At 41.9% G+C, this 27,526-nt stretch overlaps 4 protein-coding genes across 4 annotated transcripts; 3 read left to right on the top strand and 1 right to left on the bottom strand.

Moving 5' to 3' along the window:
* Positions 1–1,889: 1,889 nt before the first annotated feature.
* On the top strand, positions 1,890–2,630 carry KY384_007984 (uncharacterized protein; the record flags this gene model as incomplete). Its single annotated transcript, XM_044816473.1, has 2 exons — positions 1,890–1,964; positions 2,130–2,630. 2 exons carry the CDS (start codon positions 1,890–1,892, stop codon positions 2,628–2,630), a joined length of 576 nt encoding a protein of 191 aa, XP_044666523.1.
* A 4,552-nt stretch (positions 2,631–7,182) lies between these two features.
* On the top strand, positions 7,183–8,504 carry KY384_007983 (uncharacterized protein; the record flags this gene model as incomplete). Its single annotated transcript, XM_044816472.1, has 2 exons — positions 7,183–7,283; positions 7,337–8,504. 2 exons carry the CDS (start codon positions 7,183–7,185, stop codon positions 8,502–8,504), a joined length of 1,269 nt encoding a protein of 422 aa, XP_044666522.1.
* Positions 8,505–15,267: 6,763 nt separating this feature from the next.
* On the top strand, positions 15,268–16,473 carry KY384_007982 (uncharacterized protein; the record flags this gene model as incomplete). Its single annotated transcript, XM_044816471.1, has 1 exon — positions 15,268–16,473. One exon carries the CDS (start codon positions 15,268–15,270, stop codon positions 16,471–16,473), a length of 1,206 nt encoding a protein of 401 aa, XP_044666521.1.
* Positions 16,474–19,953: 3,480 nt separating this feature from the next.
* KY384_007981 (uncharacterized protein) lies at positions 19,954–20,771 on the bottom strand (the record flags this gene model as incomplete). Its single annotated transcript, XM_044816470.1, has 2 exons — positions 19,954–20,504; positions 20,552–20,771. 2 exons carry the CDS (start codon positions 20,769–20,771, stop codon positions 19,954–19,956), a joined length of 771 nt encoding a protein of 256 aa, XP_044666520.1.
* Positions 20,772–27,526: the final 6,755 nt, after the last annotated feature.

Below are 27,526 nucleotides of genomic sequence, written 5' to 3'. Positions count from 1 at the left end.
TTGCTAATCTGACGGAACCGTGGGATCGATGCCACGCAGTGTGCTTTATGCATTGTTATAGCAGCTGAAAAGTACGATCCCAAGACACGATGGCTTCAACTCGATCTTCGACTCGAATGATACCTCACGTAGGTGCTGAACTGACTCTATATCTCACCCATTTTTCTGATCGTGTCTCAACTCTATGGCCTTCCATGGCTGGCTGAGAGTCATAAGCGTTAGAGTAGCGCCTAGTATCTTGACATGCAACAAGGACTACTGTTGTTCCGCCCATCCCAAGTACGCTGTAGAGTCAGGTAGGTAGTCCCTAAATGGAGCCGGTCACCAAATCCGCATTGCTCTGCATCAGCAACCCAGAAAGATCACTCTAATAAGATATTGCGTGCAAAGCAGCGAACGCCCGTTTCAATTTTCCTCTTTCTTGTGTCGTCCTTAACGTCGCAATCTATGATAGTCTCATGCGGTTCGATCCTGATCTGCAGTGGCATCACTGCGTCTTTGAAATTTACTCTTATGGAGTGTCAACTTTCTCTCTAGAACGAAAGTCTCGCTAATAGTCATTGCGCTCGCATCAAGCGTACCATGTCTTACTACGAAACTTGCATCCACCTAGTACGCGACCATTGTCTAGGCTATGGCTATGTAATTTTTAATCTGTCTGGGCATTTCATGCGCTATATGCGCCGCGAACCTTGGTTAGAAGCTTACCGGACAATGGCAGACAAGTTTTGTAACCACATGCTGGAGCGAAGACGTAACATGCTAAGTGCTATAGATCTGAGCTTTTTGAGCAACCCTGGGGTCGCCTTCTTCAGATCCTGAATTGATGCCAGAGTTCGTTCTCCGTCGTTTTGGGGGTTTTCTTGGAGGCTGATCTCGCCTTCACTACCACGGGTGCGTACGGCAGTCGAGCGGGCTGCTTTCCCTGATCGTCCGAATTCAATGCATCCTCAATCGACGCACTCACTGTGGGCGAGACTCTTCATGAATTTTTGCGCCAAAAAGCAGCACACACAAGTTCCTCTGCAGGGATTGGATATGGAGGTCTCGACACAGCGCGGAGCGGATACTACCCTCGCTCGTTCGTTACTCGACCTGTCCAAGTTGCGGTCACATTAGGCCAATTGCAGGGTTTGAAGCCAAGCTGCGAACATCTGTGCCAGGTTCAGACATGAACACGTGTTCTTTTGGCGAGTTGACTTCTATATCGCCAGATCGGTCAAAATGAGAGTATGGGGGGCATTTTTGATTCATGCCGACGGATCGTATTACTACAGGAGATGGACAGCCATTGGAGCTCCCTGCGCAAGATTCGGCGCGCACGTCGGTTGCAGCTAGAAATGCAAAAGCTATCGCTGTTATATAAAGCTCATGATGGAATCTTTGAGACCTGTGGATGACATAGCCTGATGGGTCTTCACATGATCAAATGTAAGAGGTATAGTTGTCTTTATTTGCGAGAATACACATCGAGGAAGTTTGTGGTTCGGCGATAGAAATAACAGCCCGTATCCCCTGTCCTTTCAGCCACTAGCGAGCGATCTTTAACAACCTGTCTTGCCGGGCTCAAGAGCTTCCGGTCTCATTATAACATCCAAGAACGCGCGTCGGGGCTTTCAGCTCAAGAGCATTGTCTCCAAGCCCTCGGAATTGAGGTACAGGCGCATTTAGGTAAGACAGTCTACTGTCGGAGACATGCTAAGACATTAAGACATTGCGTTAAATATAGGACTGCTTTAGGTGACGAAAGTCAAAGCTGTGAATAAACACGAAGTATGGAACATCCAGCCCTACTTCGAGGTCCCCGTGGATATAAAGGCGCATCTAAGTCCTACAGACTTCTGTATTCTCGGTCTAACCAAAGCCATATATATCTCACTCAAGCAAAAATGCAGCCTACTTTCTCCGCTGTTTTTCTCGTAGCATTGTATTTGCTTCTGCACTCCAGCGAAGCATACGTCCCAGTAAGATATCACCCTCGTCAAACCAGCGGCATTCGGCCTCGAGCTCCAGCGGACGACTCTCGGAATGCGTCTGTTACTTTTGATCTTATGTAGGTATCCATCAACTCAAATAATGTTCAGAAGCTCATCATATGGCATTTCTCTCGTCTCATGTTACTACTTTAGAGAAACACTAACTCGAGTGAATTTGGCTTCAGACCAGACAACGCGCGCTTCCCGCTGCCACCTGATTATCGACAAGATACGACAGACAATGATCACTATCACGTATACAACTATGGCCGCCCAATACCGTACGAAGAGCTCCTTCTAGCCATCACAAGTGCACAAACATGGATGTTTGAGCAGCTAGTGGAAGATGTGCTTAACCAAAAACCCGCCCTGGACGAACCCATCGACGTTCTCCCTATCAAGAGAGAAGGCTACGCATACGTGAATAGAGGAGTGGAGTTTCATCTGTCCCCAGCCATAATTCGCATGGACTATCAAGAATTCAAAGTCTTGATGACGGGATTCGCTAAGCTTGCTGCACAATTTCAGATACAGGAATTCATGTTTGCGTTTTATGACTACGATGTGGAACAACACAAAGAGGATCCTGAAGACTTGATAGCAACAGGTTATCTGAGGATTGTTGGTGCTACGGGTGGCGCTATTGTTGCATAGAGGAAAGCCACGATCATACATTGTATGTTAACAGATTCTCTCACCGCGAAGAGTCGTAACATTATCTTATTCTCCAGGGGTATATTGCGTCATAGTCAGAGTGCTCCTTCTTTGTGCAAGATAATCTTTAGCAAGCCAACTAACTTCACTGGCGACAACGAAATACAATAGCGATTTGACTTCTCAAAACTTACTGAATTATAGATCAATTGTCTCACAGGAAACCCTAAGCTCCGATCAGCCCACATTGCTTCCACGTACACTTCTTTCGAATTTGGTCATCGTAACGGGAACAAATGGAGGGCTAGTATCATTGATCATAGGAATTAGGTTGTCTGGATTTGGAGTCATTGCAGTGATGACCGATTGACAAAGCCGAACTGTGGGGTCTAAGGAAGCTATTTATCACGATCATTAAGATTGAAAGCCTTTACTTGCACATCTTCTTTTCATGCAGCGAAACTCAAAGGAGGCTATATAAATAGATTACTTAAAGGCTGAGAAAGAAAGGAAGGAAACGACGTACTGAACAGATCATCATCATCGCAACTCGCTCTGAGGCAAGGCAACCTAATACCCTTGTATGTGAAAACCGTACAAACTCGAAGTTTAGCGATGCTAGGGATACCAGCTGCAGCGATGACTTGGCGCTGACTCTCTCTCTATGGATCGTTAACACTATCCTCAAGCTCGATGTCAATGCTAGCATGTCAGGTGGATTTTCATTGCGAGTCTCAGACTAGCTGACAATAAAATCAAATTATTGTGTATTGCCTCACACGCAGATATATATTATTTTAGTATTGACCTAGCACCTCTCTCTGCTTCTAGATAGTTATTTAATCGTATTAATATTATAGATCTCCTAGACTAAAATACTATATTTCTAGTAAATTATTATTATTTATATCCCTAAAAATCTCCAATAGCCTACTTAAAATATAAATTTAATATATTAAATCCTTAGTAGAATACTATAAATAATATTTATTTATAATTTTAATAAAATATACTCTATTATCTTTTCTATTAAAAATAAATAATATTATATAAAAATTTATATTTTTTAAAAGCTATTTTTTACTTATAATAAGTAAGTTAATATTATATTACTTTTAACTTTTAAGTATATTATACTTAGTAAGAATAAAGTAGCTATTAAATATATTAATTTTATTATTTTTTATTATTTATAAATTAAATAAATATAATGTATTTTTTAGCTTAAGTTAATTTTTTTTATTTTTTATATTTAGAGATATAATTTTAAAAAGTATTTTAGGCTTTATATAATAGATATAATATTTTAAACTATAAGAAAAGAAATTTATATTTTTACTATTAGCTTTAGCTATAAAAGTGAAAATTAGTTAATAATTTTATAAATTATATTTTTTTACAATATAATATTTTTTATTTACTATAACTTATTAAAACTTTAATATCTAGTTTTTAAGCTTATATTATAATAAATAAAAAATAATATCTTTTTTAATAGTTTCTAAATTTAATTATAATTTAATTTTATAAATAATTAGTAGCTAACTTATATCTAAAATATAATAAAAATTAATAAAACTATATAGTAATTTAATATAATAAAGTTTATAGCTATTTATATACTAAAAAAAAGCTAATTATAATAATTAAAAATTAAAAAAATATTATTATTATTATATTTAAGATAAATAGTTTTACTATTAATAATATATTGCTTTTTTATAATTAATAACTCCTATATTACTATTACTTTAATTATAGCCTTTTTATTACTTTATTTAAAAAAAATATTATTAATATTATTTTAAAGCTTAGAAATAATATTAAAACTAAGTTTAAAGGGGCTAATAGGCGAAATCGCGGAAAAGAAGGATATAATTTTTAATAATAATAAAAAAAGTTATATAAGTAAACTTAAACTAAAACTTATTAATAATATATTTTAAAAACTTAAATCTAATAAACTTAATAATTTTTTAGAACTAAACTAGTAATTTTAGTAATTTAAACTAGTAGATATACTTTTCTTAGTAGCTTACTTATATATTTAATTAGCTATAATAGTTATAGATAAAAAGTAGAGTATAAATATAGAAATTCTTTAGTAATATTAAAAGTGTAAACAAAAGTGAGCTTCCTATTATAGAGTAGATAACTAAAGTTAGTAGTTTAGAAGGTATAGATTATATATATAATATAATTACTTATAACTTATAAAGCGAAATAAAGGTTTATGTAATATAAATTACTAAGTTGCTAAGGGTGGCTTTTAGATCCTCTATCTCCGCTAAAGCGACTAGGGTACCCCTAAAAGTAGCCTATATAAATACTATTTTATATACTTAAATTTTATAAATAATTATTAAATAGGTTTAATTACTATTATTATTTAAAAGAAAATAATAGAATTTAAACTTCTTAAATAATATAAATTAAATAAAATTTTAATATATATAAAAAATTTTTAAAAAATTATAATATTATATTTTAGAAAGACTTAATAAAAATTTAATATATTAATAATTAGAAAGTAATAACTATTTTTATAAAGAAACTAATATAATATAATTTCTTTAAAATTAAAAATTAATTTTCTTTAAATTTATTTAGATTATAGTTTTTTAATTCTTAAGGAAAAGATAATATATTTTCTTTTTAAATGTTTAAGTTCTTCTAATATACTTAAATACTTTTTTATAAGAAATAAAATAGGTTTATTATAACTTTAATTATAAAGATAAAAAAAGTTAAAAAAAGAATTTAATATTAAATAGATTTTAATAATAAGAAAATAAGTATAGAAATTATATATAAAGTTAAATATATTAAAGTATATTAACTTTATATATTAATAGTTATTTTAATAAAAATTTTAGTATATATTTTATATAAAAATTAATTTAAATATTTTATTATAAAAAAAACTTTTATAATTTTAATTTTAATTTTATAATCTTAAATATTTATATAATAAATCTTCTATAGTTTTTATTATTATATTTACTATAAAAATTTCTTTTTTATTAAAAAATTTATATTTTTTACTTTTTAATTATTTTATAATTTAATAATTATTTAGAAATAAAAAATCTCTTATTAAATAACTTAATTATAAATAATAAAAGCTTTATTAAATTATATAATTTGTATAAATTAAAATTTTCTTTAAATATATAATATAGTTAAAAAATTTAATATTTTTCTTAATATTATAATAATAATAATTTTAAAGTATATAATAATTACTTATATATATTTAGTTTTTTTAAATTATATACTTTATTAAAGATAAAATAGTTAGAATAAATAAATATAACTTAAAAACTTAAGTATTATAATTTACTTAGAAATAAAGTAGTTAAGTATAATAACTTTATTATTTATTAATTTTTTAAATTATTTTATATTAGTTAAAATTCAACTTAGTTTTATTATTAATAATTCTAAAAAAAATTTAATTATATTATTACCTAAGTTAGAATTTAATTAAACTACTAATAAGTCTTTTAAAAATAAAATAAAAGTAAATATAAAGAATTTTATATAAATAACTTTTTATTTTATAATAATTCTTAATATATAATAGTTTTATATACTTTAAAAATATTTAATAATAAATTTTATTATAAAGACTTTATTTCTTTATTAAAAACTATTTTTTTATTTATTTATCTATAACTATATTAAGAAATATTTAATTAAGTTATATATTTAATTAATACTAGTTTTTTTTAAAATATAGAATTAATTATAAAGTTATTAAAGAATAGTTTTCTTTAGTTAATATAATTAGGATTTTAAAAAATAAAAAGAGAAATAAAAACTTTTTTATTATAGTCTTTTTTAAGAGTTTATATAGTAGTAGAAACTAGTTTCTAAGGCTTAGAAAAGATAAAAAGAATTGACCTAGAGAATAAACTCTATCTTAATTAGAAAATAAATTTTTTTTATTAACTTAGAGAGAACTACTTTTTATTTTAAAGAATTTAAAGTAATTATTATTTTTAATTTAAGTAAAATAATAAGAGACTACTTTAAAATAGAAATCCTTAAAATACTTAATTGCTTACAATTAAATTTGCTAAAAAAGCCTATAGTATAGCAAGTTGATAGAAAGAATATAGTCCATAGTTCCAAACTCGACTATGGATGAGCATGGGAAAACATCACTGTAGGTCGGACAAGGCGTAGGCGCTAGGCGGCGCAAACGTTCCGAATTGCCCAGGTGTAATCCGTCTTCATGTCAGGCGTTTGTGTTTATACATATGTGTCAAACTTGCCTGATTTCGGACGCGTCATAGTAGCTCAACAAACATCGGTTACCAGCATAGCATGTGAGTCCAGTATCTTCGAGAAATGTCCATGCTCATCAGGTTCGCCATAAAAGAAGACAAGTCCCTCAACTTCATTTGACCAACATGAACATTGCACATACATACTCCTTACATTCCGTACGACCTAGCACCTTGAACCATTCAACCATAACCTTGAATCCGGTCATTTGACACGAAAACTTACAAAGTCCACTTACACATTACTAGTATACTTCGATATGAACATCATAAAAAACCCATTCTACTCTGGGCGTCTATCACCCGACCGCCCTGAATCACCACCACAACAATTCGAGAGCCACAGAGAGGCGAAGAATCGGTATGGTGCCAACGACTTAGTATGACATACTTCCACTGACATGATATCAACAGTACCAAAACCGGGGCTCCAATCCAGATCCTTTTGGGGCCGGGACCGACCATTTTTTCTTCTACCATCAAGCGTTTGGACGCCTTTGCACCCAAATACCGCCAGTACCTATCCACCGACCGCCATCAAGTCAAATTGCCGGACATCAATCCAGCAGTCTGGGATGTTTTCCAAGAATGGATAACGCAAAAACGGATCAGTATCAGCGAAAATTTAGCCGAAGACTTCTACAAGTATGGGGCTAAGAAACCGAGCAACGAGCATGAGGCTTCACAGCGACAATGTGTCATTCTATGCAGCACTTGGGTCCTCTGCATCAAACTCGACATCCAGTTTGACATGAGTCAGGACATCTATAGCGCGCTGAAGCACCTGTTCAAAAAGGTGTCTCAGCGAGAGCCAACTCTAGACGTTCTGATACCAGAATGCTTCCAGCTCATCCATAGCAACCTTCGTGAAGACCTTCCTAACTATGCGGATGAACCGATCTGGAAACTCTTACAAAGCCAACTGATGTTTGAGCTATCCTTACCAAATCCGCCCGTTGAAGTCCTTCTGCAGCTCTATCAGCCTTGCCTGCATCAAATCCCCCATTTGGAGCGCTATATTCTAACGCAGTTCATCAATAGTTATCGAGAAGCGGCGAAAGACGTTGATATGACTCAGAGCTTTCGCCACCTTAGGAATCGAACCCAAGCAGGAGTGCCACAACTGGCACTGACGCCTGCCCCAGTACAAGGACCGGAAAGCTTTCAATTCAATCCCCAACAGGTGTCTTTCGCCACTACTATAGCATCATTTGACGACCAACTCACCCACGAGAGTGACCAACTCACCCACGAGAGTGACCAGCTCACCCACGAAAGTGACCAACTCACCCACGTGAGTGCGTCTGAAGGAGGGGAAGAAGACGAAGTCATGACAGAACCTCCACAAGAAGAAGATCGCCATGAAAGCGAGGCCCCGTTAACTGGTGTCAGTGCTCCGTCTAGTTTTCAAATTCCTTCTACTTCGGTACCCAATGATGCAAGTCCCCATAGCAATACGGTCACTAATCCGGCACTTCCTGTGACACCCGCTGTGTCTGGAGCTCTAGATCCAGTAAGCGATAGCCGTGGGGGTGGTCGTGGCGGTGGCCGTAAAGGTGGCCGTCGTCGGAAAGGGAACTGAGGTCCGTGAACATGCTTCCAGAACCGGCGACTTGATTTCACAAGCACATTAAGGAGTCTCAATCTTCGAAACTATGTTATCAAGGCATCAGCATCCTGTACTAGGGAGTGATTGTCACGTTTCAAAAACACTATTCTTATGCCACCCCCTACGACATTCTCTCAACAAGCTTCCGATATTCACAGGATACCAGAAGCGAGTTCTCCGGATACTATGGAGCCTGAAATTCCATGGTAAAAACACACATTTCATTACATTCAATTTGCCTGTTCTACAACCATCGATACGGCCTAAGCCTCCCATTTCGCCAGCAATCTTCCACCCTATCACATTGTCTTAGTCTCAATCATTTGAAAATACTCCACAGCAGCACACTACAGCACAGACAGCACAGGACGCAGGACGAGGATCGACAATTTTAGCACTAACTACCTATACTCGTTGATCGGCATAGCATACATGAATAGATTTCTGTTTCAAGTCAAGCTCCTTTCCCCCACCTCTTCCCATCCCCTTCTTTTCGCCTATCTATAACGCGACCACATCGTTCTTCATTCCTTCCACCTTATATTACTTTGCAAAGATGGTCCATTTCCGACAGAGAAACTTGCACCACCTCCGTCACCTATCTACCCACCCTGAAATGTCTCTGCTCTCTCCCGACTACCCTTTCAGCATTTCAGCGACCGCACAGCTACCCCATCTTCTCCCCGGCTTTCTCGTCGAGCAGCTTGCGCACACCTCTAGACGTCTGACTTTCTTTGAAGCTCTTACTTCCACAAGCTTTATGGTATCCTCTTGTCCCACTGAAATTACCTAATTCACAGCAGCCATCCAGCTTCCACCACAGCCCAAAGAAAAATCTTTTGCATCGCTCGATGATAACGCTCGCCTAACGTTCTCCTAACAAACAGTGACGCAGATACTCGCATGTCAGAAGACCGAAATAGCGGGCTTCGGTCAGCAAGTTTCGCAACCCGTCATCTTCAGCATTGACTACGTCTACTGCGGCGTCAACCTCTAACCGCTTTGTACCTCTCATACTATGACAGTCTCCGCTCTGTCACGTCGGGCAAAGTGGTTCCTTCAATGCTGTGGACTGAACACAGGGTGCTCCAGGTGCTTCCCGCTCGCTTCGCAAAACAGGTAGGCTATTCATCCAATGAGACGGACCTTGCGCATAGAATTGTGACTCCGCTTGTCTTAGCCGGCTTCGAATTGGAATTTCGCGAGGATCGGGGGGTTGCTGATGATAAGGGGAGGCAAGGTCAGGAAGGTCTATGTTTATTGCAACTGAAATTGCTGTTCTGCGTACTTTGTGTAGGTCTTGAGTGTGGGCTGTGGAAGCCATAATGACTTAATTTGGAGTTCCAGGAGAAGAAGATGGAGCATAGATCAGGTTGAAAGGGAAGTTGAAAAGCTCTAGGCTAGTTGATTTTGTCTATTCTAGACTTCTAAAGATGCTTACTCTAAAGATAGGGTATCTCGATGCTCAACACAGCCGTTCCCTCGAGAAAGCATCGATACTCCTCGCTCAAAAGGAACACTAATTCTGTTATGCCGTACTAATCCGTCTGTTAATCAAGACTTGCACGCACGCGCTCGCAAACATTTCACCATCGCCTTTGTCTTATCGCTGATCACGTAGCAGCAACGAACTTTTTCTCCAGCACATTATTTCCCCTCGTGGGGTTGTTCAATCCGCGCCTTCTTCCTCGCATTCTTCTCTGCCTCTATTCTCGCATCGTAATCTGGAGAAAGATGGTCCGTCATCGTAGCGTTGCTGGAGCCGCTCGTACTCGAGTCAAAAGATGCGGAGTTCGGGTGCTGCGCAGAAAGCAGACCCCCTTTGTGCGACCGATTAGCATGTGTCTGATTGGCCTTTCCGATCAAATCGTCTCGGTAGTGTTTTGCCAAAGCCCGCGCGTTCCGGAACATTGTCACTCCCTTGCGGAAAGAATCAGCACTATCAGTCAAGACAACTCCTCGTAGCTGCTGTATATGAATATGTGAAGCCTGAGATTTGTTCTTTGATCCAGAGAGTTCGGCACGGTGAACGCAGTTGATGACAAGGATGCCTTCTCTTCTATGAAAAGAGCAAACAAAAGTTCGAGCCTTCTTGTCGCTGTGTCCTTTCGGGTCGGTATAGCGGATCAGCGCATTAATCCCTCTCTCACCTAAGACGCCATCATAAGTAGATGGACGTCTATATACGTTAGAATTGCCATCAGGCCCTTTGCCCTCTGCAAAGAAATTTAGTAGGAATGCGTTTTTAACTTAGTTATTAGCACGATATACCCATTTAAAGCATTGCGAATAGTCTTATTTAGCTGAGTTTTTGGATTTCTATCCTAGAAGTCTGGTTGCGCCGTAGTAAGGTTATCTTTAGGAACAAAAGGTTTTAGGTTATTAAAACGGATATTTGATTTATAAGGGATATCTATTTTTCCTTTAATAATTGGGAACGAGTTGCTTACAACCTTGTCTTTAGACTCGGCGTGGACATGTATACACTCCTATTCTCGGAACATCTTATCTATGAATTAAGTAGGGGAGAAAAAACGACATAGAGCTTTTAGCTTCTTTAAGATATTTTTTATATCCTCTGCGAAACCTGAGCAACCGTGCGCAGCACTACCGCAGGGATATCTAGATAGATAGATATCGTTCTCGATTAGAATGTCCTCGAAATGCGGATCGTAGGCGGATGATTTGTGAGATTTAGGATCAAACGAACGCTTTCGCTTCACCCCTTAGTCTTCGTCATTTGAGTTCCTTGGGGCCATCGAGCGTTCTGATAAATCCGACGGGCAGACGTCTGGGTACTGTTTCAACATCAGCAAGACATATGCTTTGGCAGTACAATGAACTCACTCCTCGTATGTCGCTAAGATCAGGGCCCCCGTGCCTGGCAAACTTTATAAGGGTGCTGCTTTGTAGTGAAGTACTCAGCGGTGGCGATTGCGACGTGGCGGAAAGGGAATCGAAGTAGCGAATCCGACGGTTATGTTCTTCAATCGCATGTGAGGAAAGGTAGAATTTGGATAGCTTGTCCCAAGAGTTTGGAGGATAGCAGCCTACGCGTGTGTTTTCAGATATTGAAGAGCTGCTACTCACGCGCCGGCGTTTGCGATCGCGAGGCAGAACGCTAGGTGTAAGAAGCATTTGGGTCTGACATATGGCCAGTCGAGTCTCAGGATGAAGGAAATGAAATGATGGAGGTAAGTGGTTGATGGAAGGGTGAAAGATGTGAAGGAACAATTTCTCAAGTGACACAAGGAAACAACGCGGAAACAATTCCGTCAAGAGCGGGAGCTAACCCGAAGTGGGTCAAGATCAAACCTTACTCCTGTCTTCGCACTAGACCGTTTTTGGAGTCAATTCAATTGTAAGCAATGCCAACGGAGAAAGGGCAAGAGTGACCATGAGGGGAGCTGCATCGGAGAGCATTCGATTACAATTAAAAGTTTGCGGAGGGCGATGCGAGAGTCAGGACCATGCTGACGAACATATGTAGGACGATGGGGAGCACGACAAAGCGCGCAAAGCGAGGCGAAAATAAAACAGAACACAAGGAGCGCGTTCGCAAGGAAAGCAGGAAGACATAGAGCCCTAGGTAGGCAATGGAGAGCGAAAAGCGATTGGCAAGGCACGATACAAGGAGGATAGCGCCTCAGAAGATTCTCCAAGGCGGTCTGTCCCCAACGCAAGGCAACAAATGATACTAAGCTACATACAGCTCACTTGACACATCATGCACCATAGCTTCAATCCTACCTACCTTTCTCTCGTCCGCCCAAACCCCATTTCCAGGCTGCAAATCAGTTGTCTTGCTCCTCTTAGTGACCGATACTGACTTCGCGCCTCTGGTCCAAAACCCCTGCCCCGCCCCCTAAAATGCCAACAGTAGAAGCTTCAATTTCCCATCTGTAGCTACGAGATGCGCTTGTAGTCGTTTCATACAAGCCGTCGCATCAGGCTTCCGACGACGGTATTGAGGGCTAGGGCTACAGTGTTGAGGAAAGGGCACAGATAAGCAATATCAGGGCGAGCCCAAAGATCGAGAAAAATATGTACCCCGCCGCGGACCTAATTTTTTTGAAGTTGGTAAACAGTGGAGTTGCCGTCCTAAGGTTCTTGGGCAGGAATATACACTCGAATAGGTCAGAATGCTGCCGAGCGATTTGCGGAAGGCGACGATGGTCCTTACTTGGTTTTTGTTCACTTTGAGCGTTATGAGGATCTTTGGATCGAGCAGCTCGTTTTGCCGGGACAAGGGCGTACGGATCGGGTTGACAGAGTTGCGGTATTAGAATCGGTCTACGCAACCCAGGACGGAGGCGGCCCTAGGGGCGATGTAATCGCCGTTGATGAAGTCGGAGTAGACCTTCCCTTTGGATAGGACTCGTTTGCCGTAGCGTGCTCGGTTTTGGGCCAGGAAGAGGAGGGTGTAGGAGATTGCGGAGGGAAGGGAAAGGAGATGAGTCGGCTAGCGGAGAAGAAACATCAAGGCGCGATACAATAGTACTCCAGAGCTGAAAGAATTTGGTGAATGCGAGGTCTTGGGGTGTTTGAAGTATCTGCTTTCTTAGGAAAGAAAACAATAATGCGTGTTCTTTACGCCTTTCACTAGTAAATTTTTGTCGTTCAACTCTCGTAGCGTAAAGACTCTTAAATCAGTTAAAATTGACTACTCTAGCCAACTTATATAGAGTCTTTAACGCGACCTACTATATAGCGAGAGTGTAGAATTTAATATCTAAAAAATATATATAAAGAATATAGAAAGATAAATATAGAATAGTTATTATAAAAAAACTTTATAATCTTTTTCTTAAATACTTCCCTTCTTCTCAAAGCTATATATTAATAATAAATCTTATTTAATAACAATTTATTAAATTTTAATATATTTTACTATAATATTAAGAACTCTATACTTCTCTTTATAAGTTATTATAAGACTTCTTACTTAATAGATAATTTTATAAGTATTTATATTAAAGACTAAATATAAGAATTTAATAACTATATTTATAGTAAATTTAATTCTTTTTATTATAGATTTTAAAGTAAAAAGTAATTCTTAAGAAAATTCTCTTTACTTAGCTTTAATATTTAAAAAAGTTATTTTATAATATAAAAGATTTTTAATATATTTAAATAAAACTTTATATTCTAATAGCTATTAAATAAGATCTATATAATTCTTTAGATTAGTATTAATAAAGATTAGTAATATTAACATATAGATAAAAAGTTAAATAGATTAAGACTAGAATATATTAATATAGTATTAAAAGAAAAGTATTATCTTTTTTAATTTTTTAAAATTTAAAATAGTTTATAAAACTACTTAAAAAAATTAATTTATTAACTATACTATAAAATTAAATTTAGCTTTAGACTACTATTTAATTTAATAGGTTTAATAAAAAGTAGTAACTACTTTAATTATTATATCTAATAAAGATTTATCTTAAAAAAGAAAAAAAAATTAATATTTTATAAATAACTTAAAAAAAAGCTTAAAATAAAATTATAAACCTTATAAAGTTAGTTTATAAATATATATTAATATACTTAAGTAATAAAATCTATTATATATAAAATAATCTTTAACTATAAACTTATATCTTAATATATTTCTTTAGAAAACTATTTTTTTTTAAAAAATATCTTAAAAAAGAAAGTAATAAATATTATTTTAAATAAGTATATTTTTTTTAATTTAAAACTCTATTTAAATTAAATCTAATCTTAGACATTTTTTTACTATATTAAAGAAGTAAATTAAAAAAGTAAAAAAAGTAAAAAAAAATTAAAGAAAGAAAAGAAAGAGAAAAAAAAGAAATTATTAATAAATTTTTAAAAAGTAATAAAAATAATAATAATACTAAGACTAGTTTAGAAGAAAAGGTTACTAGTCTAAATATAATAATATAATTAAGTAAATTTTTTTTTTAATTTTAAAGATATTTTATTATTATCTTTAAATAAATTATAATATAATAAATAAAATTAAAAGTTTTAAAATAATCTTAATTAATTAGAAGACGTTTATTTATTAACTTGAGTCTAGTATAATATTATTATTTAATAAGATTATAAAATTATTTATATTATTATATATAGATTTTTATAATAATTTTATATAGAATAAATTTATAATTTATATATTTATAGAATTTATTTTATAAAATATTAAAAAATATTAATATTTATAAAAGTTAATATTAAATAATATATATATAAATTATATATTATTTAATTTATCTTATAATAAGATATTACTTTCTTATAAATAATATACTTAATATACTTAATATTTTATAATTTAGAAAATAAAATATTTTTATAAATTTCTATTAATTTTTTATTTAAATTATAATTAAGTTTATATTATATTATTAAAAGAATTTAAATAGTATTTTATTCTTTTAAATAATGATATTAAGTAAGACCATTTTATAGCTATTTTCAAGATTATAGTATATATAACGCTTTTCTCGCGGGCTGTTTTAGGGGGTATTGTAGTCGCTTTGGCGGAGACAGAGGATCTGAAAGCCCCCGTGGAAACTCTGTAATTTGGGTCGCACAAACCTTCATTTCGCATCATGAGTCATTTGAGTCACGAGTGATCATATTGCGCATGCGATCTGCCTTCTGGACCACCAACTTCAGTCATCTACTCTGCGACAGGGAGCTCCCCTTTTTGCACGCGCTCTCAGTGACACTACGCACCCCGCCCCCTACAGCTATCATGGCTGATCAAACACGCGAGCAAGCTGCTGAGAAAGGCAAATCTGCTGGTTCAAGTCGCCGAAACCGTCAATCCAGCTCCGAGGAATCGTCGAGCTCGTCAGATTCAAGTCTCTGGGGTGCGCTGTCGATGAGCTCCAGCGTAAGCTCGCTTGCACCGCCCTTCCCACCATCATCAAGGACCACATCCTTCTCTTCCGCGATTCGGCCCACCAGCCCCTCCAAGCCTAGTCTCGATGTCATTTCTGAGCTCCGAAACGATACCAGCAATGCTCCTCCTAGATGGAGTAATGAGGAGGCTATGATCAAGGCAGCAGCAGCACAGGAGTTGCCGGTCGTGGAAGGGCAGTATACTATCAGCAGCAAAGCTGTCCATCTCAAGTATAATGGCGATAACATCTTCTTGATCTCCAACCACCACAATCGGCTTTTCTTTTGGCATGCAGACAGCCGCAAACTTCGCTACATCGAGACGCCTTACAGTCTCATCGGTCTCTATCGCGCCTTAGACATGGGCCAGCTACCAAGTACCCGCGAGATCAGACCATGGTTGGGTTTGGAGGCCACCGAAGACGACGTCATCCCCTGTCCACCACAGTACAAGCCTAAAAACTGGATATCAGAGCCCCAATGGGTTGTAGCAGATGAAGGGTGTTACAGCTTGAGAGAATATGATCTGCAAGATTATCAACCAATTCTCGCCTTCATGGCTAAAGCTGGTGGCGAAGATATGAATTTCTTCCTCTGCGGCTCAAAATACTACATCTACCGCATGGAGCCCGAGGTGCTCCTCGAAATCGTATCCCCAGATATGGAGAATAAAGAGAATTGGCTAAAGCTAGAAAGCGCGCCGTCTCTATCTGGCCTGCAGGTAACAAGGAACGGTAGAATCGACATGCTTGGTGGCCGCCCCACTATCGCTGAGCACGACGTACCTGAAGGTTGGGAGCAACGTGATACTGACCTGCCCATCATAAGTGAGGAATGGCTTCTAGAGGATACAGATCCTCATGCGATACCATTTATTCTCAGCAGAAAAGACGGCACAGCACACCTTGTCGAAGTTGGGGATGGATATCGTATGTGGTATCCTGCTGAGAATTCGATGCATCAGATTCATGCTTTGGGCGGGCTGTCGGAAATTCTTAAAGACATGGATGATAACAATCTACCAGAGATGCAGCAACTTAGTCTAGGAGATCTTTAATATTAGTGCCATTAAATAATCATCTGGAAGGAGAGAGAGGGGCTAGGTCAACATTGAAATAATATATATCTGCCAACACTACCTACGGCGACTACGGCTGCGACAACTACTTCTCCTCCTCTTCTTTCCTACCTATCCTCAATATGCCTAGGCAATTTGCTATGTTTTAGTGGAATAAACTATATGTTTTCTCGCCCTACCCCACCTCTTCCCTTCCCTTCCCTCCCTTTCCTCTCCCCTTTCCTCCCTTCCTCCTCCTCCCTCCCTCACCTCTTCCCTCCTTCTCCCTCCACTGCCCTCCTCATCTCTATAGCACTCCCTCTGAAACCCTCCCCAGACTCAGCTAGGACACCCCCCAAACCAATTTGGGCAGTCCCCCAAGCCTTCGGCTCCTCCCAATTCTGGACACGCGCCGCCACCGCCGCCGAAGAAATCATGCTGTCCATAAACGCGGGGGCTACGAGGGTGGTTACTTGGACGTGGCCGACTACTGTACAATACGAGAAGGGATGGGGTGGTTGGGACGGATGATTTTGGGAAATGATGGGGGAGAAGGGGGAAGGGGGAGGGGGAGGGGGAGGAGGGGTTGATAAGGTGGGTATTGGGAGCTAAGAGGGTGGGGATCAGGGACGCCGCGAAGTTAGCAGAGGAAGAGGGTGATCGTGGGAATGGGAAGGGTTGAGAAAGGGAAGGAGGAGGGGACGGAGCGGGTGTAGACGCAATACTCTAGCTCCCGCACCAAAGAGACCACTAAACAGACGACAACGTGGCTGGGGCAGGAGAGATACTCCTCAGCATCATCAACCCATCTACCTCACCAATACACGGTCCAGTGGAGCTGGAATTACCACAAGATATTCGTGTGACTGGTGTGGGGACCGTGTTCTGGGGAGACGATGGGGTGTGGGAGATTATTAGTGGAAGTGAGTGGAGGAAAGTGAGGAAGGCGGCGGGGATGACGGGGTTAAGTGTTGATGTGTTGAGTCTTAGATTAGGGAGTGCTGGTGCGGGTATGGGTAGTGAGGGAGGGGTGGGTGGTGATGGTGGTGGAGAGGTTCGAAGGAGCTAATGGGTATGGGGGTATGGTATGTTGGATGGAATCGCCATTGAATATTACACAGCATCATTGGATGGCAACAATGCAGGGCGGAAAGGGAAGCTTAGTATAGGCAGTCAGGCGTAGGAATGAGAAAGGATCTAGGAATTACGAGACTAAGAAGAGCAAGCATGGATGTGTATATGGTATCCATGGGTGAGAGTCTTCAGTATTCTTTGTCTACACAAAAGATATACTCTCCACCCAGCCCAGTCTTTCTCCTGAACGCAAATCGATTTCCCACCTCATGTCCCACATCCCATCAGACTACATCACGTACGTATTAGCCATACTTCCTTCCTCGTCAATGCGGTCTACATTCCAAGAACTCACAGTATACGATTTCATACTCTTACTACATCCCCGTTCTATCGCATTTCAGTATAACCCCCTTCATTCTACCCCATAAAGGTGGTACAACGATGGGGACAAGGAGCACCCACTAAGCTCCCTGCCCTCCCGAAGGATATTTCCAATCTTTAGAGTGGGTTTCCGCGCCTTCGCCAAAATAGTGCGACCGAAATAAGTTCCAAAAGTCCCTCCATCAATGCATACTTGCGCATGCGGCGACTGGAAGTAGCACTTTCGATTCATGCCTAGGAATGGATGGCCCAACCCCGAGAGCCCATACTTGGGTCCTTTGAATGGGACTCACGGGGTTGGTCCCTCCACTCCATCCATTATACAAAAGGATGATCATGGAGTGGAAGTAGCACTTTGACTTCATGCCTAGGAAGGGAAGAAGTAGATTTGCCCAAGCTCAGGAGGAAAGAAATATCACAGGGTAAGTCCCCCCAATTCCAGGATGCAAAGAAAGATGCTCGACTGTCATGGAAGTAGCACCTTTATACTCGCGCCTAGGAGTTGTGTTCAAAAAGTGTTCGACAACCGTCATCCAAGGGACAGGCATGCCAGACCATTTAGACTCTGGTCCGGGAGCTGTGGTGATTGTTTAGTCTCCTACCGGGGAGATTAGGGGACAGCTTTAACCTCTAGCCAGGAGGTGGCGTATTATTTCTTCTCCGGCCAAGGAACTATCTCCCGCGAGGGGGACAGATGCGATTTGGAGCCACTTTATCCTCCTGTCCTAGAGTTTTTTGAAAGATTTATACTCCTTATCGAGAGATTGGTAAACAGGTTTAACCTCCGACGTCCAGGAGGTAGGCTGTGAGTGCCAGATGGTACTCGGCGCCTAGCGTTTGGGCGGGTTTACTCTCCTCCGCCCAGGAGCGTGCATGGACAGGGTTATACTCCAACGTCCAGGAGTGAGGGTGGACAGGTTTAGCCTCCACGTCCAGGAGCTTGGATGTACAGGTTTATCCTCCATAAGAGCTTGGGTGGACAGGTTTATCCTCCACGTCCAAGAGCTTGGGTGTACAGGTTTATCCTCCATGAGAGCAAGGGTGGACTGGTTTATCCTCCACGTCCAAGAGTTGGCATTCTTTAGGCTCTAGCCCCAGAGCAAACAGGTTTAACCTCCAACGTCCAGGAGGATGCAAGACAGAGTGGCAGATCAAAGGGAAGGCAGATCAAAAGGAAAGCAGAGCATTTGGGGAACCTCGCACTTGGCATGATATCTTTTGATCATCGGAAGCAGAGACTAAGTTCCTAACAACATTGGTTGTCCATCGCCTTATATTTGTCCATGATACCACTTCAAACGATCCCGGGATTGCATCTCTCGTCTTTTTCTAATTCGAGGACGTGTGCCGAGACTTCTCTCGCGCACTGTGGTGCGCTTCGTGACAAATGCCTCCAACAATCTGGATAGCCAGGCCGTGTTCGAAAGGTGCGCTGCTCTTATTCTGACATGAGCACGGGAGCTCCGTCACTGTTGGATCGACGGCCAAGGGAGAATGACGTCGTGGTTGCAAGTCACGGTACATTGGAAGCGTGTCGGCGGTCTCGGAAGTGGATGCGTGGAGTCGATGGCACCTGTTTCGCCCACATGTATCCTGTATTCGATCAACATCCAATTGCGAGGCATGTATTGGGAGAGAATTCTTGTTACCTTGTCTTTTCCCTTGCACAGGACAAGAAGCCCCGCAGCTTCGCATCGTGCCAAGTCTGGACATTGGTGCCCATTTAGGGCGCACGGGCAAAATTGCCACCATCGCCTCATTTCTCGATTTCTGAACATGCGAAGTCCGATCAGGTGCTCAACATATGAAGGCTTTACGCCCATCTTTTTGTCCTCGTAGATAGCTGCGGGCGCCAAGTGCCGTGGATCGAAATCGTACACGTCGCTATGGATTCCATTAATGTTGGTCTGGGCCCTCACGATCTGGTCTGCAAAAGGGGTCTTCCACTCTCTGAGGTCTTTGATTTCGAGCTTACGCATTTTGTGTGGTCTTGTAATCGCCGTACTCGCTGAGTATTTTAGTCTAGAGCCAACCCCCCCCCGAATTGGGCGCGCCGATCGTGTTCATCCCTTCGTCGAGACTTGCCGTTTGGCGGTTTGTAGACGTTGAGAGAAAAGTGGCAGAGACTTGCGACGCTGGTATAGATGATGTAGCTGCTACCTCGCGTGTCTCGGCGTTTGTTAGAACGGCTCTGGTTGAATGTGGTGACGATGTAGGTGCTGCCTCATGTCTGTCAGGCTCTTTCAAATTGGCTCTGCTCGAGTGTAAGGGTGTTGTAGGCGACATGGTTGTGCATGCGGGCTGCTTCGATCTGGCATTGCCAACAGACGAGGACGGCGAAGTTTGAGGTGTAGAGGGAAGAAATTGGGATGAGATCGCGTCATTTGATTCAGCCAAGGTAGAAGCTGTGTGATACTGGATGTTGTCCGCAGCGAGGGGAATGGTCGAAGGTCCCTTCGACTCTGGAGGCATACGTTTCCCCGAGCTGTTCGCAGACGGCTTTGTTTGAGTGTCCGATCTTCGTTGAACTCTTTCTCGAGCATTTGTGGTCTGAAGATCGACGAAGACCTGCACTGGAGTATCAGTAGATGCTTGGAGAGACTCGTGTAAGGCGCAAGACTGGCCTTGAATCTGTCGCTCCAGGTGTAGGCTTTCAGCCTCTCGCGCTGTTCGTCGTGTATTCGCAGAGTTTTGAGTCTAAACTCGCGCAAGAATTGCTCGCTATCGAGATCGTCGGGGTCGAGTGTCAGCTGGATCCACGTCTCTGGTACTTTGATCTCAACGACATCAGTCCGCGCGCGGACTGTGAATGGAGCTTGGCTTGTCGCGAGTCCAGCCATGGCAGTTGTGTAGAAAGAGTGAGTATTGAATCAAGCAGTCGCGCAAAGTGATTAAGTGATGCACAGGAGGGTGGTGTAGGATTGTTGCAAGCGGTAGAATATTCTGCTTTGGAAGCCACATGATGAAAAACAGGGAATGATCCACATTATGTAGATCTCCGGTGGACCAACAGTCAGAGTGTTATCCAACCTCAAGAGAATTCCGAAAAAGGTGTTGAGAGCCGGATGTCTTGCGGTGAATGGCGGTGTTGAGCGGGGCTAGTGTTGAGATAAGTGAATGACACTCCTGTTCCTCATTTCCCGGCAACTTTTTCAAAAAGTTGCAAAATTATGAGATGAACGTATGAACGAAAGAAAAGATGGATAAATCTATCGCGTTGAGTAATGCCCCTATGCTTCAACTTAAGCAGTATGAAAGTAGCAAATGTAGCCAAAGTTGTAGCTTGTCTGTTGACGCGGCTTGATGATAGTGTGATTGACTTCCGGGACACGTCACTACGTATTCCTGTTATCTGCCTACCTAGAATCAGAGTGGATCACCTGCCCAATTGCAAACATTCACTCTGTATACGGAAAACGCTCGCTCCAGATCCGCAAGGCGCAAAAATGCCAAGATGTTTTCAGCCCTAGCGCTAGTTGGTCTCAAGGCGCAGCCCTCGGTTAGGGTTAAGCTAGAGCCTTTCGGGCATTCACCGATCGCAATCACGCCGACAATGATGTGCCCCTTTGAGCCTCTGATCTCGCAAACATATTCATACTGATCTCGACAAGACAAGCATTGAGGCATCATGATCATTTAATCCTGATACACCCTGCTTCAGTCTCCCTCATAGTCAAGGTCCAGCAAGGTATTCATGGAGAAATCACAAGCTCGGAAAGGTTAAGAGACATCGCGACATTCACGTATAACGCGGGTATCCCTGGTCTTGACATTCGTTCCTGAACAAAGAATTCACAGAGATAAGAAACAAGGCAAGTACAAAGCGATGTCTCAGAACAGATCTGTAAATGGACAAAGAGGATAAATTGGGAAGTCCCACGCTTAGATTTCGAAAATCACGTCACGCCACACGGTGCAAAGCGCCTGCAAATAGGTCTGGGACTGGGCATGAAAGAGTGAAGGACTTTGGGTATCGGCGGCATGATGCCGAGCATTGATCACGCAATATTTGGGTAGACTCTAATCAATTAATACTTCGGCACTGAATATTGTCCTCTGCCACTAACTCCACTATCGCCAGTTCCTTCTCCATCATGCACATGGTTCTGCTCTTCTCTCACAAGCTCTATATACCAAACCCTCGATTCAGCGAGCGTATCAAGTGCCTAAAAGCTAACAGCAGGCAATTCTACTTATCTGTGCACAGCAGCTGAGAACCTTAGAACCAAACAAAGATGAAAAAGGAAGTAAAACGCATGGAAAGAGAGCACAGGAACGTTTTCAATCTTTTCTTACTATACTATACTATCAACGACAAAACAAGAGATAACGATGCGCCCTCTTCGTGACAGTCAAATACTATTCCGTAGACTCCTACCTACTTTGCCACACTCGTCCTCCTCCTCCTCCTCCTTAACGAATCCTTCTAAGGCCAGGTCAGGCCAACTCTGTTTCGTTCTTGTTCCTCCACGTCACGAAGTATCTGCCCCCTTCCCTTTCATCAGAAGCTCGTCTCCAAACCTATTCAGCTCCGCAGCCCAGCTTCCCTTGAAGTGTCCGCACCACCTTCTGGTCCTCTCTATCTGCTTCTTAGAATTCAAAAGTCGCTGTTGTCCGCGCCAGCAAAGATGCCTGCGTATTCCGCACTTGAAAACTTAAATCGCACGAATCCCATGGCATTTGTGGCCACCACGGCGCCAAAGCTGTTCGTTATCGGTATTACATATCAGCTGGCTGCATGTCCGTATCGTTAGCTAGGAGAGTCGTGTCAGTCCCGCTGGTTTCTGGCGATCCGACAGCATCAGGGATCCATGTGCTCTGGTATGAATAGTGCTGATCGTGGGCACTGGGCTCTGTGGCTCCTGCTGAATCTCACCTGGAGATAGATACATTGGGCGAGGAGGATTGTTGGTCGTGCTGAGCCTCACTTGTATCAGCATCAGGCGGCAATCTTTCAGGTCCGAGCTCTTCTCCGCAAAGGCAGTAGCTTTAACGACTCGACGAAGGGGTCGCGACGCTGGTCTTCGGATTTGCAGTCGATTACCACCGACAGATCAGAAGAAGCATATTAGACGATGGGGCTCGCGTTCGTCCCTTGCCCTTTATTCTCCGCCAGACCCTCGATACCTTTTATGGGGGCATTGTAGAGAGCTTTGACGTCTCTCGTGGCGCGGGCTTCTCGGGAACTGAGTGTCCGTCCTGCACCGTCTTTGCGTTATCCAGCTCGCACTGTACATGCCCTTATGTTCGCTTCGTCCATAGCAGATCTAGCGTGGTATCTGTTGAACAATAGCGATATGCTACATGAAGTTACACATTAGTAGCGTATCTGCTCTCGCTGAGTGAGATCTGAAGTCGATGACTGCACCCCGGAGAGGTGACCGCACTTTGGACCGTCAGTTGGCGGTCCTGGCGTCTCTCGGACGCGGGTGACAGACCTAGTAGATAAGTCTTGCAACACTGGCAATTTGTCACAATTCCGACTCCGCGCAAGGACTCTCTGTCATTTCCCTATTCTTTCCGCTCGAGCACTGAATGATGTAGCCCTCATCTTCCCATGGGCTCATGTCGCGCAATGCGTCGTGATCCCACAACAGATCCTTCTCTATGGGGGTGCTGTCCTCGATGCACCGACATGGTTGAGTCCAGGTGTGCTCAGTTGTCCTGGTTTCACCGCAAAGATGTGCTCTCCGACTTCGACCGTATCATGATAACCCTGCAAGGCAAATATTCGATGTGAGTGAGAGATCACATCCATCAAAGTCGCATACGAATCGTTCGCGATCATGGCTAGAGACCATGTGCTGCATTGTATAATGCTTTTGAGCCAGTGTGGATCTCGCAAATGTCATGTCTCAAGCCGGATCCTTGCGTGCAAATGTTTTGACAGGGTGCTACGCTTTGCGGTGTGTGAACTCTTGGCTACATATATATATATCTGATAATTTTGCTGGTACCGGATGCCATTTGACAATAATTGCGGACGTAACTTTCGCTATCGATGTATTTGAGATCAATAGACTGTCCGAACATCCTAATGGCTGTGGAGTTGCTGCTTCTTCGTCCAAGTACATCTTTGGCTAGCCTTTCTCTTCAAGTTCGAGACGCCAAATATATCGGTGTCGCTTTTCTTTGTTGGCTCAAAGTTCGTTTGCTGGTCATCCCTTGGGATTGTAGGTCTTCTAAATGGCAATTGCAGAAATACTTGTGTCGCTTTTCATTGGTTACTTGATCCATTGACAATTTATATCTAGAATCTCGAGGAAAGGCTCTTTATCAGCGACGAAACCAACAGTCTAGTAGAGATAGACGCTACTGATGCTAGGAGATCATGTAAAAGTGAACACCACTCATACCAGAGCCTGAATGATTGGCTAAGAAGTGTCGCAATCCTAAGATCGGATTTGAAAGCAAGTCCTCCGAGGGTAGATCATGGCAGCCAGTCCGCTCTCTGAAAGGTCGATTTCGAAGGACAGCCCTAGGCAAGAAACTTCACGAGGATGTTGCCCGCTTGATCAGAGCACTTTCGCAGAATGCCCACCATTTCTTGACTCCAGCTTCTCCCGGAAGGCGAACACCTGGCGGCTTGTTCTTATATGTTTAGGCTTGACACTACTATTATGACGCCCAAAAAGGTCTTTCAGGTTGAAAAGACCGATATCGAGGTTCTCCATCGACTTTTTGATGGTCATACCTTGAAACAGGAGAGAGTATGTCGCTCATCTCTGCGCATCGCTCGCCAGTGAGATGCTCAAATCCCCGCTGAGGATCAAGGCACAGTCATTTGATGTGCTTGCAATATGCTTTAGCTTGAAGCGAGCCCCTAATGTGCTGGCCGTACCACAGTGAGTTGACGTCTCATGATCTGGTCAGGGTGACGCCTCTTGAACTATCTGAAGCGTTCTGTCTCAAGCCTTCCTTTGTTGGCCGCTTTGAGGCCGACGTGCTTGCCGTAATCATAGACTCAAAACAGACTCTCAGATGTGCTTGGCGCATGCAGTTCCACAGACCTTGTAATAAGTCGTCTATATCCTCGCTTTGGCTTAGGGAGTCTCCTTTACTCTCTATGTCCCATGCTGCCACTTTGCTCCTCCCAACGCCAGAACATTTGACCTGGTCCGAGGATCTTCGCGAGCTGGTTGTCTATATACATATTTATGCCCCCGAGGGTAGGCGACTATTCGTACGCTAGAGAGCGACGTGGTAGCTGCCTCATTGTAAGTGCCGAGACTGCTCATCTGGCTTAGGTGTTCGAGATCGACGAGGAAGTTGTCAAAGACTTCATTCATTCTCAGCAGCATAGGTACAGGTGCATCTGTCTGTTTTGCTTTCGAATGCTTTTGGAAGCCGGGAGAACGTTAGTTTCCTCCTCCGCGAACCGAAGCATCATCGACGGCTTGTCCTTTTTTACCTTCTTGGCGTGGACATCGGGAGTGTATCCATCATTCTGCACCAGCTCAATCGCTCCAGACGCTCTTCGTGGTATCTGCATACTCAATGGCCGAACACCAGCTGCCTCCCAACACCCAGGGTCATTCCGAAAAGCAAGAGCAAGGCAAAACAAAGGGGTTTGAGGTGCTTCTACATGTCATTCATTCCGGATAGTATTGAGCATTCGATCTTTCTATATGGGACTAGAAGCTTCTATCGCGAATGAGGAGTGACAAGTCTACAACTAGAAGATTCATTGCAACATCTTTCTTCGAAAGCTCACGCGTCAAACAATGAAAGATTCAGTCTGGTACCCTTCTCTCGCCCTGGAAGATACTCCTCCACCACGGCGCTCCTCCCTACTAGACAATCTGCAGCAGCTGGGCAGCAACTCTTCCCCGGCATCTTCTCCAGAAGACTCAAGTCTCTCTTCGCCGTGTGCGCAAGGGGCCTACTGTTGCGATAGGTATAATATACCTCGACATTCCTTGGATGAGATGATGTCGCTTGGTTCTTCTGCCAGGATGGTCGTTCTTCTAAGTTTTCTCATAGCTGCCATCCCTCTGTTTCTTCTCATCAATGCCGTCGCTCTTCTAGGCCCTCTTATAAGGGCCGCCCTTCCTCTGCGGCCTCTTTTCAAGGCGGCCGTGACTCTAGTGTCTCTCGAATTGAGCCACCCTCTTAAGGCAGATATTTTTCATAAGAGCAAGAGTTTAGACAAGCAAAAGCCCTTGTTGGATGAGGCGGCCATCATATTCCAAACATTTCGACAGCAGAGTCAGTGAAGCATCCTCTGCCAGACTTGTTCCCGTCCAGAGCCAGCTAACAAAGTGCAGCCTCTCAATCTACGTCGCAGTAGCAATCATCCTCGTCTACCTTCTATGCTCGATATTCTAGGACTCATCAGCGCAGTCTCCGCCCATAGTCATACGACCCTCGTATAACACGACAAACCCTTTTCCCTAATCTTCCTCCTTCCGACCTTTGAAAATCACTACCTGCCGGGAGATATCTGGCTCACGTTCTCCCTCCGATAGCACCAACTCCCCACCCATGGCCTCCATGACCCATCGAACGCGTGCTTCCCAACCAAAAAGCCTATTATGCTCGCAGAGGCTTGAGATGTTGTTCGCTGTGACCAAGCTTGTTTCCCCTTGCCTCTGTGTGAACGCATTCCTACTCCGAGAGTTGATAAAGAAGTAGCGTTGAGTGGGTTGGGGGGAGTACTTATACTTCTGAAAAATCGAAAATTCAAAGCCTTGCCTCTCCCAGAATTTCTGTCCTTCTTGCATCGAACCGGCTAGGGGGGTATTTATACTAATAAGAACTTTGAGAGGCACCCTTGAGTCTCGCGTACTTCAAGCCTTTGCCACCACCACCGACACCTTTAGCTCCACTAGGTTTCCTATATGTATACGTAGTTTCCACCAGCTGATTCGATGTGAAGAAGATAGGAATTCCAAAAAGGGAAGAGATCAAGAAGATCGAGTTCAGGAAATGCGCTCAGAGGTCTGGTGGTTCACGACACGTATGATGTCTTCCCGCCCTGTCAGCCTTTCTCGCGCATTGCCCTGACGACACAGAGCATGTAATACGTGCTTCACGGCATTATAATCTGAAAGTCGCTGCCCCCCTCTTGATAGTTGACATTTTTTGGTGGAGAATAGGGGAAGTGCTCTAGAATAAACGCGTTTAATCTTGAAAATGTTGCCCCTAACGAGGTACCGCCTGGCTATACACTAGCTTCAGAGAATCCAGAGTCATAGGAAAGACCCAAGTCCCCTCACGTATCCGCAAAAGGAATGCCTACGCCAAGGAGACAATTGGACACTGACCTTTATCCTTTCACTCTAAAGTCTGGCGTCGAATGCGGGCTGTTCTCGGCGGGCGAGCGTGCGGTGATAGGCCCACAGGCCCAGCAAGGGAATCCAGCAATGTTACGCTAAACTCATCTTATCATTCCCCGCATCCAGCGTTGAAAGTGGGCTCAAAACGTGAAGATGTGGCAGAACTCCTATGACCTGCCCACAGGTTGCAGTTCGTGCCGCATTCCTGCAGCAGCTTTCCCCCCTTTCCTTATCAATCAATTCCCAAATCTCACGTCGATCTAGCAAGTTTGTTTTTCGGTGGCGAATTTCCTTGTTGATCTTTCAACCGGTCTGGC

Source organism: Bacidia gigantensis (assembly GCF_019456465.1).
Source record: "Bacidia gigantensis strain McMullin 20006 chromosome Unknown contig_283, whole genome shotgun sequence".
Taxonomy (NCBI): domain Eukaryota; kingdom Fungi; phylum Ascomycota; class Lecanoromycetes; order Lecanorales; family Ramalinaceae; genus Bacidia; species Bacidia gigantensis.
The sequence above is the reverse complement of the archived record's forward strand: the minus strand, read 5'-3'. Positions and strand labels throughout refer to the sequence as shown.